Raw genomic sequence first — 17,971 nt, 5'->3', positions numbered from 1 at the left:
CACAAAAACCCAACAGAGTAACCCATTCTGAAATTGCTTCCACAAATTAGTTCAAAGAAACGTAAATTTTGGGCGATTTACGATTTGCAAAATTTATTGGTGTCTTTCTGTGTGTCTAAAACAAGTCCTTGGGGGTATTAATAACCAGATGTCTTAGAAAACGATATAAATTTCTACAAACTTTATTATATTTTCAACGAAGGGCTCAACTTCGGAATCCAAACTTGGAAAATTTGAGGGGCACGGTCCCTTTCGCCCCCCCTGGCTACGCCTATGCAGCGGATCACCTTCTTGTTTTCCCTCGGCTTGCCACCCGGTGCAGTAGGTGGGACCTGTCAGTGTACACTCCGTTGCGGAAGAATGTGTCAATCTGTGGTGTATCAACGAACTTTAGAAGACTCGATAGAAGAAGAACTGCATCATATCTAAGTGACCATCTTGTATCAGATAATGTCTTCAAAACAGGCAAACCAATAACCATCTAGGAATTTTCCATGGATTTGCCAACGATGAGTAGACGAGACGAGCCATGAATAAAGGCTTTGCACCAGTTCAAAAAGCTCAGCGGCAGAACGGCATGTTTCTACAGGACATTTACCGATTAAATTAAGTGAATGTGCTGTGCAAGGGACAGAATGAGCTGCACTACATTTCTCGCGCAGAAGAGCTTGAAGACCGTTAAACTTGCCACTCATATTGACAGCATCATCATAACTTTGACCCGTAATCCGTACCATTTTTGGATATGAAAGTATCAAATATGTTTTTTGTTAAAAAAAGAAGAAAATTTGAATAACTGGGGCTGGGCAGGGGTGCTGCAGCACCGCAGCATATATGGGAGAGCCGCCCTTGCTTGTTTGAGATACGAATTAAAGCAGTAATCTCCAGCTGTGCAACTAAAAAAAATAGTAGATTTTTTCTTTGAGGTGGGGGCCCCCAAAAGTGGGGGCCCTGGGCTTCAGCCCAGTCCGCCCCCCCCCTTAATCCGGCACTGGGTTATGCTTTTGTTGAGATAGACCAACCATTTCAACAATACTTTGGACTTATTGCAAAATTTGTCAACACGTTGGTTGGAGATGCGTTGTAAATATGATTCTCAACCGTTTCTGCTGCTAAATAAGTTAGTTCTCACTAGGCTTTCTTCAAAAAATGACATGTCCACGCGAGAACATTTTGTCACAGAAAAAAAAAAAAAACATAACCTGAAACGTTATTTTCAGAGTCAGAGTCTTTTGTTGTTTATGTTGTTCATTTCACTGACAATGGTAGCCTACATTATAATGACTTATCTTTCAAACATAATTTTACAACTTCTCTTGCCTTTAAAACTTTGACATCAGGCTCTCGCATTTGTTCATTGATGAACACACTTCCTACGTGCTCCCATCCCACTCGTTTTTTTGGAAATGGCAACCCTCCGCCCACTTATCACATGAAAAAGAGTCGTGTTGCAAACTTTTCTTCGCCATTGGCCATATGACTCTATTTAAAAAGTTCATGTCCTCTAAATACTTTTGGTTCGATACATTTCTCAGTAACTCAATCATATTTGGAATAGTTTTCGAACACCACATGCCACCACTCACCAGACATGGCGAAACGTGCATGTGCAGGATGGTCACGCATAACAACGTGAAATTGTTTCCCCTGACTTTATCCATTCATCGACGGCAGCTTTTTCTCGCAACGATAAGCGTAAATCAACGTCTCTAGAGCAGGGACGCTCTGCACTTGCGGCAGCTTGGAAGCGCCACGACATTTTGTTTACTTTGGAACCTGTTATGCTGATGAGTTCCACACTTGCATCTTCTAAGTACACTATCATCATAATATACACGCATTGTCCACCCAGGATATATTTCTTTGTACAATTTTGCGTTTGCAAGTGCCCCGTCAGTATAACGAGAATTTGAACCGTACAACGAGTAAGAAAGGATGCCTGTTACTATTTTTGAAACATTCGGTTCTTTTTTATTAGAAGCATGATTTCCAAAGTGTGATTCGTTATGTTGTTTGTCGTAAGCAGTTGCCCATGTTGCGTTTAATTTATCATGGATTCATGGTGTTTCCAGCTTATCCCAATCATAAAACACACCACATATCCAACAACCTGGAATACAACATTTCATCAAAAGCATGTCTCGACTCCCATCATAACGTCATCCAAGCATAATGCAATGACAGTTTATCAATTAAATGATTTTCTGCAGCAATAATATAGGCCTACTACATTTTAGCGTAAGCTATGCGTAAATATCATCATTATTTAATAAAACTGTTGACCAACACTTTTTGTATCAGAATAGTTTGTTTAAATACAAACACTATCGGAATGTTTAAAGACATCATTCAGTAGAATCTGTCTAACTCGACGTTTTGTCTAACTCGACACTTTTTTACTGGTCCATGTTGTTACTCAAAGCTAAAAAGTTTAATAAAAGTTAAGACAACAGTTCAAAAAAGTTAATTATATTTACTGTCGCTGAGTGGTTCTTGCTACGCAGTCAATCAAACACGAAATAAAAGCGCGGGTGTTGCAAGAATTCAGACTATTACGTAGCAAAGTAGACTAATAATTGCAAAAAATGAAAATGATGTTTGATCCGGTATCAACATATAAGTTCTATGATAGCAAAATGAGCCGAACCAAACACAAATATTAAGTTGACAGAGTGGGGGCCAAAGGAAGCTACGACAAAAACCTTATATAATACACGAACATTCTGCACGGAAAAGATTATAGACTACGTGTAGATTCATAACAAAATAATAACAACTTTAATTTAGTTTTCAACTTAATTATTTTACAATAATATTTAGCAATGCAGGCCCCCGACGGTAGCGACGGCCCTGGCTTTAACACAACATCAAGAAAAATACAAACATGGTAACCTACTATGTAGCTCATTCATTAAAAAAATAGCCTATACACTACAGGCTTACTGGAAATTTTTTTCGCATCATTCAACTTATAGTGAAAGGAATGTAAGTTGTCATACACGTTTTAGAAAGCAATGCACCCAAAAGACGTTTTTGATGACAGGATAACATTTGGCGATGAGCTTTAAACTTACAACCTTTTTAGTTCATCTACGAGATTCAGCATGTCTGTCATTTGTCAACCTGAAGTCGCAGCGCAACTTCATCAAACTTAAAAAAACAATTACTGCTAAGTGCTAAGCTTTGAATTTGTTTTGTGCAAAAATTTCACAACAAGTATATTGATACTGTATTATTAACGCTACAAATCAATAATTAAAAACGGTATAATAATTAATTATTAAGTAATATTTATAAATTTAATAATTAAATTCTCACACACTAATAGTCGCAATCTTACAATCACACTAAAAGTTTCACGTTATATCTTGAAGCGCTTTTTTGCTACAATATTATACATAGTTTGAACTGCAAAACCGGAAGTGTTGCAACGACAACCGTTCAAGATTGCGCTCTTCGACGTTACCAATAACAATATGTAACCTACGTGATGACGTTATAAAAGCATCGCAGCACCGAAGATGCAACGTTACTTAACTTTCATTGAGACAGCATTTCCACAACGATTCAAAATCTGGTGGGATAACGATGCTATAATAATGACGTAAGTTGGAGTGAATTGAGATGCGTTTAAAAAACAGAAAGCTCCCATAGACTCTATTGACACATAATTGAAAGGGACGATGCATAAATACGTCATCGGCTGCGTAGCAGCCGTGGTGAGAACGTCAGCGCGACGTTGGAAAGGACGTCGGTTCGACACCGCTCCAGAGCACGAGGCTGTGTGTCGACAAGATACTTAATGGCATGCCGAAATAATGGAAGCAGCTGACTCGATGACTATATGTCCTTTCGCTGCTTCCTGTTGAATTACATTGTAATCGCAGAGTACTTGATGTTGTGGCAATGGGCCAAAATAAACCAAGACAATTGATCATGATCACTGATAAGTTTTAGCCACAATAACAATGTCACAGTGTTTCACTGTCAGCAGTCGAACGCTATTCTGAAAGCGACAAAAATGTATTCAAGTCTTCATTACTTCACGTGTATTCAATATTAATCACTTTCACTTTCAACATCTGCTTCCCGCAGCCACGTAAAAAAGGGTTTGACAGAAAGAAGAGCAACTCCTTTGCCTTCGCATTCTGTTGCATCTCTTTTCCATTTGAAGAAAGTTTGTTCAGAAATAACATCTTCGTCATACAAATAGTCGAAAAGCAGCTTTAAGATATCTGAAACAAGTTTTCAAATTAAATAATTCAATGCACAATGGCTTTGCTTACTCTAGAGCAGTGGTTTTCAACTTGGGAGTCACGAGCCATTTTTAGGGAGGTCGCAAGACGCCTGCAAACCCAGTGTATTGTGTTTATTTTCTTTGCCAGATAAGATTCACAACTGTTTTTTGCAACTGACCTATCCTCGACCTGAGCAAGCTTTCAGATGTTGCAAAGGTTTAACAGTAAGAAAGCGTTCGACCTTTTTCACCAAGTTCTTGTACGTTGCTTTGTGCAGACTAAAGTCAGTGACTAAGCTATGACAAAAAACAAGGTTATTTGGAATCCTGTGTCAAGTATGGATTTATCAATACCGTTTCCAAGGGCATTGGCAAATTTAAGTGTGTAGGCCTAGGCTATTTAGATTGAAAGTTTTTACAGCAACAGTTTCAATGAAGTTTCGGAGTTCAACGCATTGACAAGATTGTTGAAAAGATTTAGCACCAACCATCTCACAGAAACAGATTTCGATAAATCCATAAAAGATTGCTATAAATTTAACAGGTGAAAAGCCGAAAATTTATCTTTTATTATATTTTTTCTTCTTTATCTAGCCAAGCTTGATAAGAAATGAAAATAATCGGAAGCAATGTAATAAAAGCAATAACAACATCGCGAAAAGACGTTTTTGATTTCAAAAGTTTGCATTAGAATAGCTAAACGAGACATTGACTGGATGTTGGCATGAATCAAATTTGGTGAAGTTTTACATTAAATATGCTATTAATTAAGTATTTGTATGGGGTGGGGGGATCGAGCGGGTCGCGGTGTTAAAGTTGAAAAAATCCTGCCCTGGAGGCTATATAGTTGGACATATCGTCTGCATACCTTTAGCAAGACATATCTTACAAATACTAGCACACCAAAACGTGAGGACTACATGATAATGGTTCCTATGATAAAAAAACAGGTCAAAGGTCACCAAGAAGTTGATGACAAATGCATGAATTGAAAAAAAATACAGTTTTGACAACGAGTTCCGATGATATAGTCAATCATTTTTAAACATGACAAAAAATCGACGTTGAATCAATTCAATGTAAAAAGGAAAGCTACTGATTTGCTGGCTGAGCACTGTATGTGGAGGATTGCACAAAATACCAACAGCGCGAGCATTATAGAAAATATCACCCCACAACTATCGCCAAAGCATAATCAGTACGATAGCAAATCACCTACTTGGAGGTTGCTCAAGGTCAACAAACAATTTTTGAAGTGCATAGACAGCTTGCAGTTCTTTGTTGTCGTCATCAATGTACTTCTTCAGTAGTATGGAGTGGCGCTGGATAAAATGTTTGTCGACTTCTAAACGTCTATTACCTGCAGTTTGAACTTAAATGCAAGAAAAGCATTGAAAACAGAAAAGTTGATTAAATCCTGTATTTCAAAGCAGAATGTAAACAATCTTACATATCCACCATTAACCTTAACTTTGGTGAATTTTCGCAATCTGGCAGTGGTAGGTTATATACTTGACAGCCTAACAATCGGTGATAGTAAATCATACACTCGACTGTCGAACATAAGGTACAGTTAATGCAAAGACAAAGAACATTCGCCATTGAAGGTATTTATCACAATATTATGTTTATTCTCACCTTGTTTGATGCTATGGTGGCAAATGGCAGATGTAAGCGCGCGGATGAATATAGGCTGTGATCTATCTTCTTTATTGACATTTGCTTCAATCCATTCAAAGATTTCATTCTGGGATTTATTTGAGTCCAACTGCTTGGTGATATTGGTCACGTAAGAGTTGAAAGTTACTTCGGTCTTGGACAAGGCTGCAGTGGTGTCGGTTTGGACATTGGAAACATAAAATTCCTCCAAGTTCTGCGGATAGAGGTTTATTTTAACGCTTTTGACATTTAAAAAGAATTGGCAATGTGTTTATGCGGGCTTTTTTTTTTTAGAAAAAAATCCAAACTCTGTCATGAAAACAAATGTCACCAAAGAAATATCCAATCAGATAAATAAAAAATTAAAGCCAAATCTATCTGAAAAATAAAAAAAACTAAAGCAATCGAAATCAAAAATCAACTTTTCGTCACTGCTCTGAAGAAATCTCTAAGATCGAAACAGTTGGCCTCTATCAGCAGTCAGTATTTCGTAATGCCTTATTAGGCATTTTATTCAAATCATAAAAAATAGACTTTTATAGTCATGTATTTTCACTTTGTGTGGAGCTACATGGGCTTGAGAGGTTGCTGATCTTTTTGTTTTCACTTCTTTCACAAAGCTTACAAAAATATACATGATAAAAAAATTGATAACTTCCTCCAAAAAATAGATAAACTGTTTCAATAAAACAAAAAAGTATGAGTCATGAATGGAACCGCTAACAGTCTACAACGATTGATACAACGTCATCTACAATCATTTCCGGTATACTTAATACAAAACATTAAGATAGCAAACATACATGTCTTTGTAGAAATTCAACGATGTTAGATTGAGAAGCTCTTTTAAAGAAACGTTCCATCTTCAGGTTCGAATCATTCCAGTATTGCACAGCGGTATCTACAGTCTGCAAAGTAAGATGGGTGTAAAAAGGCGATTGAGTTTAGTCATTTCCTGTGAACTCTGGTGGTATATTAAAGATTCAAGTCCGCACAAACTCATAAAAAAACAGTGTTTTTCAACTTGTTTTGACAACTAAACGCTTTTCTGTTATAAAAAAACACATTACGTCACGCCAAATGAAAGTCAGAAAAGTCTACTTTTGTATTGTTGAGCAATAGAGCTTCAGTGCGATAACAGTTGAGTAACACTTCAGTCAAAACCTTTTGCAGAATACCTGATGATCTTCCACGCAACACTGCTGTTCCGCGGAGGATTGGTTGAAAATCATTTCATTAAAAAGTTTCAGTTCGCCTATAGCTTTTAACCATGGCGCCCTCTAGTAGAGGCCAGGTCATCGCGCGTACTTCAAACGTGACTGACGGCCTATTCTTAACTTAATCAGTTGGGAGGAAGATGTTTCATCTATAGTCTATTCTTTATGCTAAGGTTCTAGTTTTACTGAACTTATTTTTTATATTTTCCTTAACTTGTTCACTAACTATGCATCTTTGCCAGAAAGTAGAAGTTTAGTTACAAACTTTATGAAAAGCTGAAGCAGTTACAGTTATGCAGCTTAGTTTAACAAAATTAGGTATAAGCTACAATGTTTTCGTTTCAAGGAGCTTTTATCTGTTCATGAAGTCATTGGTTACACAGAAAATTCACAACAAACTGCCATTACCAATCTATGTTTTCTTTAATAAGTTTCTGCCCAGTTTCCTTGAAGCATGTTGTTGGTAAAGTAGGCAGAAAATTGTATTCCAGGTTTATTAAAGTTAGCAAATAGAGTAGGCCTATTTAATAAATCTCCATTTATATGTTCAGTTGTACGCAATGTTGCTCACTACTGGTAAGTTAGTTTAACAGCTTTAGTCAATTTTGAATGGTGATACTAAATGTTTACCTGTACTTTATATTACAAATCTTCATGTACCGTATTTTTTTGCTTGCCAGCAACATGTCTTCTGTCCACTCACCATTTTCTTATAGATAATATATCAATATTTACAAAAATTACTTCACTGATATTACATTTATTTTCTTAAATACCAGTACCAAAGCTAATCTTTGTAGAATGTAATGTTATTAATTTGTGTGGATTACTTACTGTAGGCCTAAAGATAACTAACAAATCTTAACTAACTTAAATAGTAACTTTCAATAGGCTATACTGGTACTGGTAGTACAACAATTTTTAATAGATTGACTGCCCAGTTTTAACAACTGTTTAGTTTTGTAGCATCTTCATTTAATACATGCATGATGGGGGATCTTTATTTGTTATGCTTTCATTTATTTCTCGAGATGTTTTGATTTTTGCAACACATACATCTTGAGAATTCATGATCTGCATGTCAGTAGAAAGTAGTTAACATGCATGGTTTGATATTATTTAGATTTACTAATCTGATTAATTTGCATGAAAGATAATTCCTCTGTTTTAAAAAATGCCTTTAAAGTGTTGCGTACCAAACTGCAATTCAAATTATAAGTCTACTGGGATTGTTGTGTCCATATATAAGTTACCACAGGATGAGGAAGACAGAAAGAAATGGATAGTAATGATACCGCGTTCAAATTTAGTAGTAACGAAACACACAGCGATTTGTCGCAAACATTGGCCAGATGATTGCAAGATGGTTGCTTGTCGTGGAAAACTGCGCCCCAGTGAACCCCCAAGTGTCTTTTCCAATATTCCAAGAAGCTGTTGGTCCTCACCTCCTCCCAAATGCAGAAAAACAATACAATCTTCTGTCAGTGTTCGAAGTGTTTTGCCAGATGAGATCGCAGAGTTTGAAAAGGCTGATATGCTTACACTGAATGAGGTTGAGAAGTTACATGATTCAGAATTATTTGTATACAGTGATGATGAAAGTAAAATTATTCAGTCAAAAAAAATGACGCAAGGTGTACCACATTTCATAATCAAAATAAAAAGTGATTTAACCTATGAATCGTTTCACTGTGGATCCTCATGTACAGTTAACACACTTTCAGCAAACAGAGTCACTTCTTGCAATCGTTGGTCTACTCTTCATGAAATTATTCGATTTTTAAAACATAAAGAGCAAAACCACAAAACCCAAATCATTTTTGAGCAACTGAGTGCCATGGGAAAAGAGAAAGTTGGGAAAGCTATTTATTCACCAGATTCAGTCACTAGAGCATTTGAATATTTCGCATTGTCAAGATCATTATACAACCGATTTCGTGAAGATTACAAGCTCCCGAGTGTTAGTACACTGAAACGTATTACTTCGAAAGTGGATAACATAACTGATTTGGCTTTCTTAAAAAATGTTTTAAATGGTTTACCTGTAAAGAATTCGTCAGTTAACGGCAGATACTGCCAACTTCCTGTATCATATATGCCATGGTTTTGTAGATCTAGCAAAGTATTTACTTTCATGTGGAAAGGATTTTGTAATCTTTGGCTGGTTTACAACAGACCCATTAGAAAAGTGCTTCAGTAAACTTCGACAAGGGTCTGGAGGTACCTATTTCATTACTGCTCAGTCAGTTTTGGAAAAGGTAAGAATTTAACACGCGAAGCTCTCACTGCAATTAGATTCAAAGTTTGATGTTGCCGAAGGTCATGCTTGTGCCGCTTGTAATCGTGAGCTTGAAGTTTTGGATAGCTTATGTGCTTTGGAAGGGAAAGTTTCAGAAGAGGTTTTAATTGCAATGGTTTATATTGCTGGGTATGTTGAGTTGAAGAATGGATGTGCTATTGCAGAAGACACATACTTCTATTATGAAAGATTTGGTTCATATGTTGATAAATTAAATCGAGGTGGTCTGACACGTCCGAAGGATAGTGTTGTACAGTGGTGTGTATTTTGTTACATCTTTTTTACCAGTGTTGTTGGCGAAATGTGTCGAAAATTTATTTCCTGTAACTTTCTATCCATATCTGAACGACATTGCTTTTTCATGACATTGTCTCATTGTCGCACATTGGCTAATGTATTTTTAAAGAACTATGCCCTGTTGCAGTCTCCCAGATGCTCAAAAGAAAGTGCATTGAAAGTGCTAAAACTTTCATAGAATATAGTCTATACATGCTGATAGCTAAAGGCATAATGTTTCTTTGAATCTTTAATCAGCTGATCTGATGTTATAAAAATGCCTTGTAGTTTATTTGTATATTTTTCCAGGTAAGCTTTTACTTTCCATGCAACTTTTAATGTTTTTAAACAACATTTCTACTGTGTTTATTTAGTAAGTATTTTCTACTTCGTTATATGGCTGCATTTATCAGTAGTAATCATTCACCATCTACAATTAACCACTTCTATAGTTCTATTGTAGTAAATCACAATATAATTGTGACTCATTTGACTTTCTCTTCTACTCGTTCATTTTGTAAAATTACAGCTTTATATTCTGTTTAACCTTAATGTTTTTACATTTTAGGCAGTCACTCTAGGGCTAGGCAGACTGGCTTCATTGATTAATTTATTGACTGTTGATATTTGAAGAGTTGAGCTTAAAGTTTTGAAGTATAGCTCTGTCTGTCAGATGAATATGAAAACAGAATTTCACCATTTATAAGTGAGTACTGAGTATATGGCAGAAGAATATCGCACTATCAGTGGTATGAACTACAGAGACCAACGCCGATCCTGATCAACCAACACCAGGTGCCTCTCCCTCCATCAACTGATGACTCAGAGATAACCATGTATCCGATTCAGAGGGTGAACACTGACTCATTTTGATGTGACCAGAACTGCTTACATGCTTATTGTTTTGTGTATATGTCTATTGTCTAAACTCAAAACTATTCTTGGATAAAATTACCAGCAGGCATATTTTTGTTTACTAGTTTCTACTGCTCTAATCTCACTGTATTTTCTGATTGTATAGGAGAGTTGGATGTAATATCTGTCTAGAAGGCCAACACATAAGATCTTTTGCAGCGCGATCTAACGAACGGTATAGTTTGTGCAACGTCCGGCTCACCTGCATTATACTGTGAAGGCATGATTCAATTGAAAACTATTGATCAGCACGATTTTGTTTAAATTGCTATTAATGTTGCATGGAAATTAGTTGCAGATATGTATGATGCTCAGTACTTTATTTCTACCATGTTTAAATTTTTCTGTGCGTTTATACTGTTAATGGTTTTATATTTTATGCATCCAGTACTTGAATTTTTTGAATTACAGTACGTACTGTTTAAAGTCAATAGGAGAATGCAGAAAACTGATTTGTAGAAATTGTGGTCTATCAACATTATGCAGCCATTCCACTGTCATTTGCTTACCTAAACTACTAAAACTGCTGTTATTACTAAATGCTATTTGTAAGACAGTAAAACATATGACGATCAACTTATATCCATGTGATATTGTTTGTATATTAATTACAATAATTAATAAATTTTGACGAAACATCACCTAACTACTAATAACGTTCCAGGAAAGTGACAAAATCGTGTTTTTTTACACAAAGCATATAGGCCGTCAGTCAGATCTCGTGCGTGCACGATGCGCTGGCCTCTATTATAGCTCGCCGTGCTTTTAACCTACCATTTTCTGAGTTAACTTTTTCAAAATTTCAACAACGAAAATATCAGCCTTTTCTTCTTCCAAGAGAGGTTCAGCTAAATCTGTGAGGCAGGCAAGTTTCACTTTCCCGCCGGAAGAAGAGAAAATCGGAGCCACAAGCTCGGCAAGACAGGACCAGACCTTGGGCAAGTCAAGTTCGAGATCAATTGCAAGTTCCATGTTGTTGATGACACTGAAAATTCGAAAAACACATCATAAGATATTGAAATGTCGTGTTCAGGAGAGTCACAACACATGAAGAAACTAGCAAGGCACAGAAAAGTTATTGAAGTTTCAAGTTTTTTAATAATAAAAGAACTAATTAACAAAGATCTCCTTCTTTTTACATGCAGCACATTAGAGTGTAACATACGGCGGGAGCAATCAACAGTAATACTATACGCAAAAGAAATTTCTGTGCTCTTCCTGTCACGTTTCCAAGGTTAAGATTAAAAATAAAAAATACGATTTAGAAAATACAACTTCTGGCAACACGAAATGACAACAATGCTACCTTACCCTTTAACGTATTGTTCTGGTAAGATTTTGCTATGGCTGACAAGATGGCACAACAACAGAGCAATGTTGGCGCGGTGTGCAGATGACTTCTCCAACGAAGCTTCCAGACAAGTCTGAACTATGAGGTGACCTTGTGATGACGTCATTTTGAGGTCATCAAAGCATTCCGTCGCTTCCTGTTCGATCAGTTTCATATTAATTTTTACAACAAATAATGTGATGAAGTTTTTGCAGTCAGTATCCTCATTGTGCAATTCTACCTCAAAATAAAGTTACAATCACGCGGTCAGAAGTTTTATTGAAATATTCCAGTTAGGTTACTTTAGTTTTATAATGTAGAATGAAATACCAGCAACCTTTAAATTAAATCTGTTCAACAATTTTTCTTTTCGCTACAACTCTCACTGAAACATTAAAGAAAAAGCATCAGGTTCAACGTATATTGACAGCATATTTACAGCGTGCTGACATACCTTGACGTCTCCCAGATGAAGAAATTCGGCAATGGTGCTCTTGATTTTCTTCATCAATGTAGCCTCATCGAGAGCTGGGGCAGCATTGGAAACGTGATATTCCTTCAAGCAGGCGCGGATCTAGGAGTTTTTTTCGGAGGGGGGGGAGGCGGAAATTTTGAAAATCAAGAAAGAAAAAGTTAAAACAGATATAAACAATGATACTACGACATAATATACAACAATATGCTACAAAATAGACGTTAAAACAGCCATCTTCATCAATTGTGAATATTTAAAAAATAAATTTTGCTTGAATAAAAAATGCTAATGCAAAGTAAACTTGAAATCTGGTTTAAAACCATGTATGCAGTTTCCATGACCAATTGAATATTTGTATGTTTGCAGGCATATACGGTAATTGATTGAAATTATAATGAAGACTAAAAACTATAAAACAGCCATTCAAGGTCTCAGATTGTTTCAACTGACGTCATTTGGTTCAGCGTTGGTTTCAGCTGAGTCAGCTCCAACAAATGTTGCTACCGGTACTAAAATGTATTCGAAGTTGTATGAAAGAAAATAACGGAGTCTGATCGATGGATAAGCTTCTGGTTGGATAGCTGTTTAGAAGCATATCAAACCATTTGATGCGGAAACATACAATTTTAAAAATTCCTCAAAAATTTTTTTGGGGGGGGGGCCGGGCCCCCTGGGCCCCACCCATAAATCCGCGCCTGCCTTCAAGTGCTGCAGATAAAGGTTTGTTTAAACACTTTTGATATTAATAAATTGGCAATGCGGTTGTGCGGGTTTTTCCTTATTTTTGAAAAAAATCAAATTCTTCCAAAAGGCTTACAAATTGATTAATTGTTACTGAAGTTACGAGAATATTTCCAAATCTACACCCGTGGATTGACTGTCAGCAAACAACAAGTTAAAGACATAAACCTTTGACAACTTCATTTTCTGTGGATCATATTTTATTGGCTTCTGTTGCAATCCAACTTTCGTCCAACCATCATCCACATTGTGGCCACCGCTTCCTCGACTCGGCCCGAGTGTGACGTTAGACTCATCGAATTGTTGCTGAAGACAAGAATAATGTTGGATTTAGGAGCAAAATGGTTGGAACGCCTGGTTAATCTAATCAAAAAATAAAGAGCCCAAAATGTAGATACCAAACTCATGTTCAGCAAACAAACGTTTCGAAAACTATACTGTCTTCATCTTCAGTGTTATAAAAAATTAATATTATAAAAAATACTTATTTTTAAAATAATTTTTTAATAATTATAAAAAATATTTATTATAAAAAATTATTTTTATAACACTGAAGATGAAGACAGTATAGTTTTCGAAACGTTTGTTTGTTGAACATGAGCTTGGTTAAACAGTATCTACATTTTGGGCTCTTTATTTTTTGATGTTGGATTTACGTTTATAAAAATGATAGATGTTGAGTTTAGAAAACTACATCCTCACCTGCATTCATGGATCACTATCAACTAACAAGACACAAACCTTGGACAACTTCATTTTCTGTGGATCATATCTTATTGGCTTCTGTTGCAATCCAACCTTCGTCCAACCATCATCCACATTGTGGCCACCGCTTCCTCGGCTGCCCATGCGGCCACCTCGAGACTTCATAAAAGCATGTGAAAAATAAACGAAAAGTTACGAATGGCGCATGCTTAGCGCTGCAGTTAATTAAAGTGTTTATCAACTTACATCAAATAGCTCAAACTGGGTGCGGTGGGCTATTGAGAGCACAAAAGCAGCTTTCAAATAATTTGCACAACATTTTTTAGATTTTATGTTGTACAGTAGAGCAGTGATTTTCAACCTTTAAAACAACCGTACGCTCTTTTTCATTTCGCAAAATTTTCATCCGCACAAACCAAAAATAGTTAGTTCAAAGCTATTTGTTTTATCTATTTGTGGAATATCAATGCAGGGATTGTATAAATGGAAGTCTTTATTCAATAAAATCCTAAAAATTTATTCTGATGTTTAAATAATACAGTTCAATAACGTTAGTTTTGAGTTATAGTTATTGCCTTAGTGTAAGTGCATTGCACCGAGTCACGTGCGCTTGATTACGTCGTGCCACCCTGTGGCTGTGAGTATAGTTTGTAATTATTGCAGCAGGATTTGGTACCTACAACAAAGCGATTTGTCACTTGTACACAAAGCTCTACTCGTGTTACGACCTCTTTTCAATTTCTTTACGTTTGTGGGTTTCTGTAGCTTTTCTACAGTGCCTACAAGCGTAACAGTTAATCAGACACGACTGAGTTCTTGACACGATTAAAGTTGCCGTTGCAAAGACGGAAACTCATAATTTATAGTTTTAGATAAGACGAACTCAAGGAAGAAAATTATGACAAAACGAATAGTAATGGAGGGTATAACGAGATTTAACTATACGATGTTAAGTAAATACAGAAAATTTTAAAAAAAAGTTTAAAATTTCAGATACAACTAGTTGAAAAGCGCTGGCATAAACCATCCATTAAATCATATCCTGTACTAAAGTATAGATTCACTGGTGGAGCGTAATTTGAACCAGATCCACTCAAATGTAAATATCAAACATGCCCACCAAACAATCCCATGAAAACACTTTTAGTTGCAGGTTAACACCTAAAGCATAACCCCGTGCAATCGATCACACTCGACCAACCTCTGTCTGTTTTTCTGTGGCAAAGCCAGTGGATGTTGACTTTTGGTCGAGCTTGCTCGGTTTCCACGCGTTTTCAGCCTTGCTCAGTTCTGGCTCCCGCTGAATTGAAACCTTCTTGATTATTTTTGGCATGAAGTTGCCGCCTTGTCCTCGTTGCTGGCCACCGCTGCGAGCCCCGCGAGAAGTGTTCTACAATTTTGAAACAAATCTATTAAAAGAATTTCATACCCATTGTGGCCTCTATCCCACGACAAAACCTTACGCAGCAACGCAGAGAATAAGAACCGCATAAATATGGTGGATTTATTAAATAAAAAACAAAATTAATGCGATACCCGTCCTGGTCTGTGGCCTCCACCGCCACCGCCCATCCAGTTAGGAATGAAGTCCGAACCTCCTCTGAAGACGCCTACTGATGGCAACGCGTTTGATATGCTTGACTTGGGTATAGGCTGGAATTTCAACAAATATATTAAATAATTGTTAGATACAAAAAATCAGGAACAGAAATTTTTGACGCGGACAAATCGCAGTGAGGTAGTTTGACGTCTGCGACGTTTCGACGCAGAAGAGCTTGTGATTTGCTTAATTTACCACAACTACAAGGTTTTAGTAACTTTGTCTTTCAAACCGCACAGTTGATTAAAACAACTGGTTTGATATACTGCAGAAAATCGTTACTTTTACTCGCATATTCTGAAAATAAATTTCAAAAATCGTTCTAATATACAGTACCGTATATCACGAAACTTTACGCCAACGTTCTCTAATTGCGTCACAGGCTAAGTTTGCACACAAACAAATTCATGGAAGCTTTTTTTCACATTTTCACAAGCACTTGTTATTTGCAACATACAATGTAAAAAAAAGTGTTACCAGGTGTAATACTGTAGAGCAGTGGTTTTCAACCAGGGTTTCGCGGAACGCTAAGGTTCCGCCAGTAAATCTAGGGGTTCCGAAAGTTTACATTCAAATCCGAGAGTCTATTTTATTATTATATGCATATTGTTTAAATATAATCAAATATTTATTAGGTTTGCCACTAGTCGACATGTTTTCTTCGCTTTAAGGAGTATTTTAATTTAATTTTATTAATCAAATGATGTTTTTTGCATAAGGCAATTAAATTATTGAACAGAGGTTCCTCGAGCTTTTGGAATGTTTCATTGGGTTCCGTTCTACCAAAAAGGTTGAAAACCACTGCTGTAGAGTGTGCACTGTGCACCCTTTATAACTAGAACTGTTTAGTTTGTAAAAGACTAAAATGTAGTCTAACTATATTCAAACCATAGCGAACTATATATACACAGGCCTTGACAACGCGCGAACTGGAGGCCTGACTGAAGGCCGATGTAATTTCAATTTTGAAGTCTTAGCTTTATTTACTTTATATCTCTTTAAAATTATAGTTTTGAGAATCCAAAATGTGATCACTGAATCTCAAAACACTGCAAAACTCTGCGAAATGTTGCTGTGTATTCCAAGACCTTAGAAAATTCTTTGCCTGCAACAAAATTTGCACTAAGTGCCGAGTCCCAGAGTTATTAACCAAAGCCATTGTAAATGACATGGGTTGGATGAGAGAGCGTTAAAATTGGTCGTCTATCGATTTTTATAGTAGGTGGAGCAATAGCAGTGTGACATACCACATCCATGATAATGTCTTCAATGGTAGGGAGGCCCAGCGGCTTTTCGAGTGAACTATCGTCGAAACGAAATTGCATGAGGAAAGCACGATCATAGATTTTCTTCTCATGATTCGCTGCATCCATTTCTAAAATTTTTACACTTAGTTGTGAACAGAAACAAGAACAGAAATTTTAAAACATAGCTTCTATGACTACACCTTCTTGAAAATTTTCTCTCAATGATTCTTGTTTTTCTATTGCAAGCTCCTTTGATTCATCAGTTCTTGATGCGCCACCTCCTTCACTGGGTTGATCAGAGGTGACTTCACTTGAGGGTGTATCCTGTTAGGAGCATATAATAGAAAATTTCACACTATTTAGATTCGAAAGACTGCATAATTAACAAAAGACGTACAGTGGTTTTATGCATAAACATGATCTGATGTGCTGATCGGGCTACGCAAATATGTTGATGTCAATCTGGTGATTTTGAAACACTTACGGACTGACGTAATTTTGGGCCAAGCCTTCTTAAAACAACATGAGTCAGTAAAAATTGATTTTGGTGGAAAGGAACCATTACTTCAGCTTGGCGCTCTAGGAAAAATTAAGACACCTCTCAAGCCACAACTTTTTGAACATTTGACTGCAGATTGCAAACCTATTGCTACAAAATCAAGAAAACAATCAATTACCAATGAAAAGTTTATTGGGAATGCCGTTCGAACACAACTAGCTAATAGAATAATTCGTCCAATTACTTCCCCACGGAGAGCCCAAGTTCTTGTTGTGCCGGGGGAAAATGAAGGAATTCACCGGAAAAGAATGTGTGTGGATTATAGCCGCACAATTAACAAATTTACTGATTCAGACGCTTACCCATTACCCAATATGCAAGATCAAGTAAATAAAATTGCGCAATACACGTTCTTCAGCACACTCGATCTCAAAAGTGCTTATCATCAAATTGAAATTCCCAAAGCTGATCGCTTGTACACTGCTTTTGAAGCAAATGGTGAACTGTACGAGCATAATGTCATTCCATTCGGCTTTACTAACGCGGTTCCATGGTTTTAAAGAATTATAGATGACATTATTGATCGACATTCTTGGAAAAGTACTTTTGCTTACTTAGACAATCATGTAACAGTGTGTGGCAAAACAAAACAGGAGCACGATGAATATCTGCGTCATTTCCTGGATGTTGCTAAAGACTGCAACCTTACTTTTAATGAAAAGAAATGCAAGTACTCATGTGAAACGATTGATCTTCTAGGGTATAGAGTTC

At 36.5% G+C, this 17,971-nt stretch overlaps 1 protein-coding gene across 3 annotated transcripts in view; it reads right to left on the bottom strand.

Moving 5' to 3' along the window:
- Positions 1-2,416: 2,416 nt before the first annotated feature.
- Positions 2,417-17,971, bottom strand: part of LOC145784158 (uncharacterized) — a 36,162-nt gene continuing 20,607 nt past the window's right edge. The window contains exons 6-18 of one of the 3 annotated variants that reach the window (XM_082595922.1): positions 16,902-17,025; positions 16,702-16,829; positions 15,391-15,507; positions 15,056-15,244; positions 13,891-14,013; positions 13,318-13,455; positions 12,388-12,507; positions 11,915-12,090; positions 11,378-11,588; positions 6,700-6,804; positions 5,876-6,110; positions 5,457-5,609; positions 2,417-4,235 (exon numbers count right to left, since the gene is read on the bottom strand). In XM_082595922.1, the coding sequence (XP_082452048.1) occupies positions 4,060-4,235; positions 5,457-5,609; positions 5,876-6,110; positions 6,700-6,804; positions 11,378-11,588; positions 11,915-12,090; positions 12,388-12,507; positions 13,318-13,455; positions 13,891-14,013; positions 15,056-15,244; positions 15,391-15,507; positions 16,702-16,829; positions 16,902-17,025 (1,995 nt within the window). In that variant the 3' untranslated portion in view covers positions 2,417-4,059. The remainder of the gene's footprint in view (positions 4,236-5,456; positions 5,610-5,875; positions 6,111-6,699; positions 6,805-11,377; positions 11,589-11,914; positions 12,091-12,387; positions 12,508-13,317; positions 13,456-13,890; positions 14,014-15,055; positions 15,245-15,390; positions 15,508-16,701; positions 16,830-16,901; positions 17,026-17,971) is intronic. The other 2 variants (XM_082595923.1, XR_014290987.1) reach the window with 2 other exon arrangements.

The sequence above is a fragment of the Aplidium turbinatum genome, chromosome 15 (genome assembly GCF_918807975.1).
Source record: "Aplidium turbinatum chromosome 15, kaAplTurb1.1, whole genome shotgun sequence".
Classification (NCBI taxonomy): domain Eukaryota; kingdom Metazoa; phylum Chordata; class Ascidiacea; order Aplousobranchia; family Polyclinidae; genus Aplidium; species Aplidium turbinatum.
This window is presented reverse-complemented; position numbering and strand designations above follow the sequence as displayed.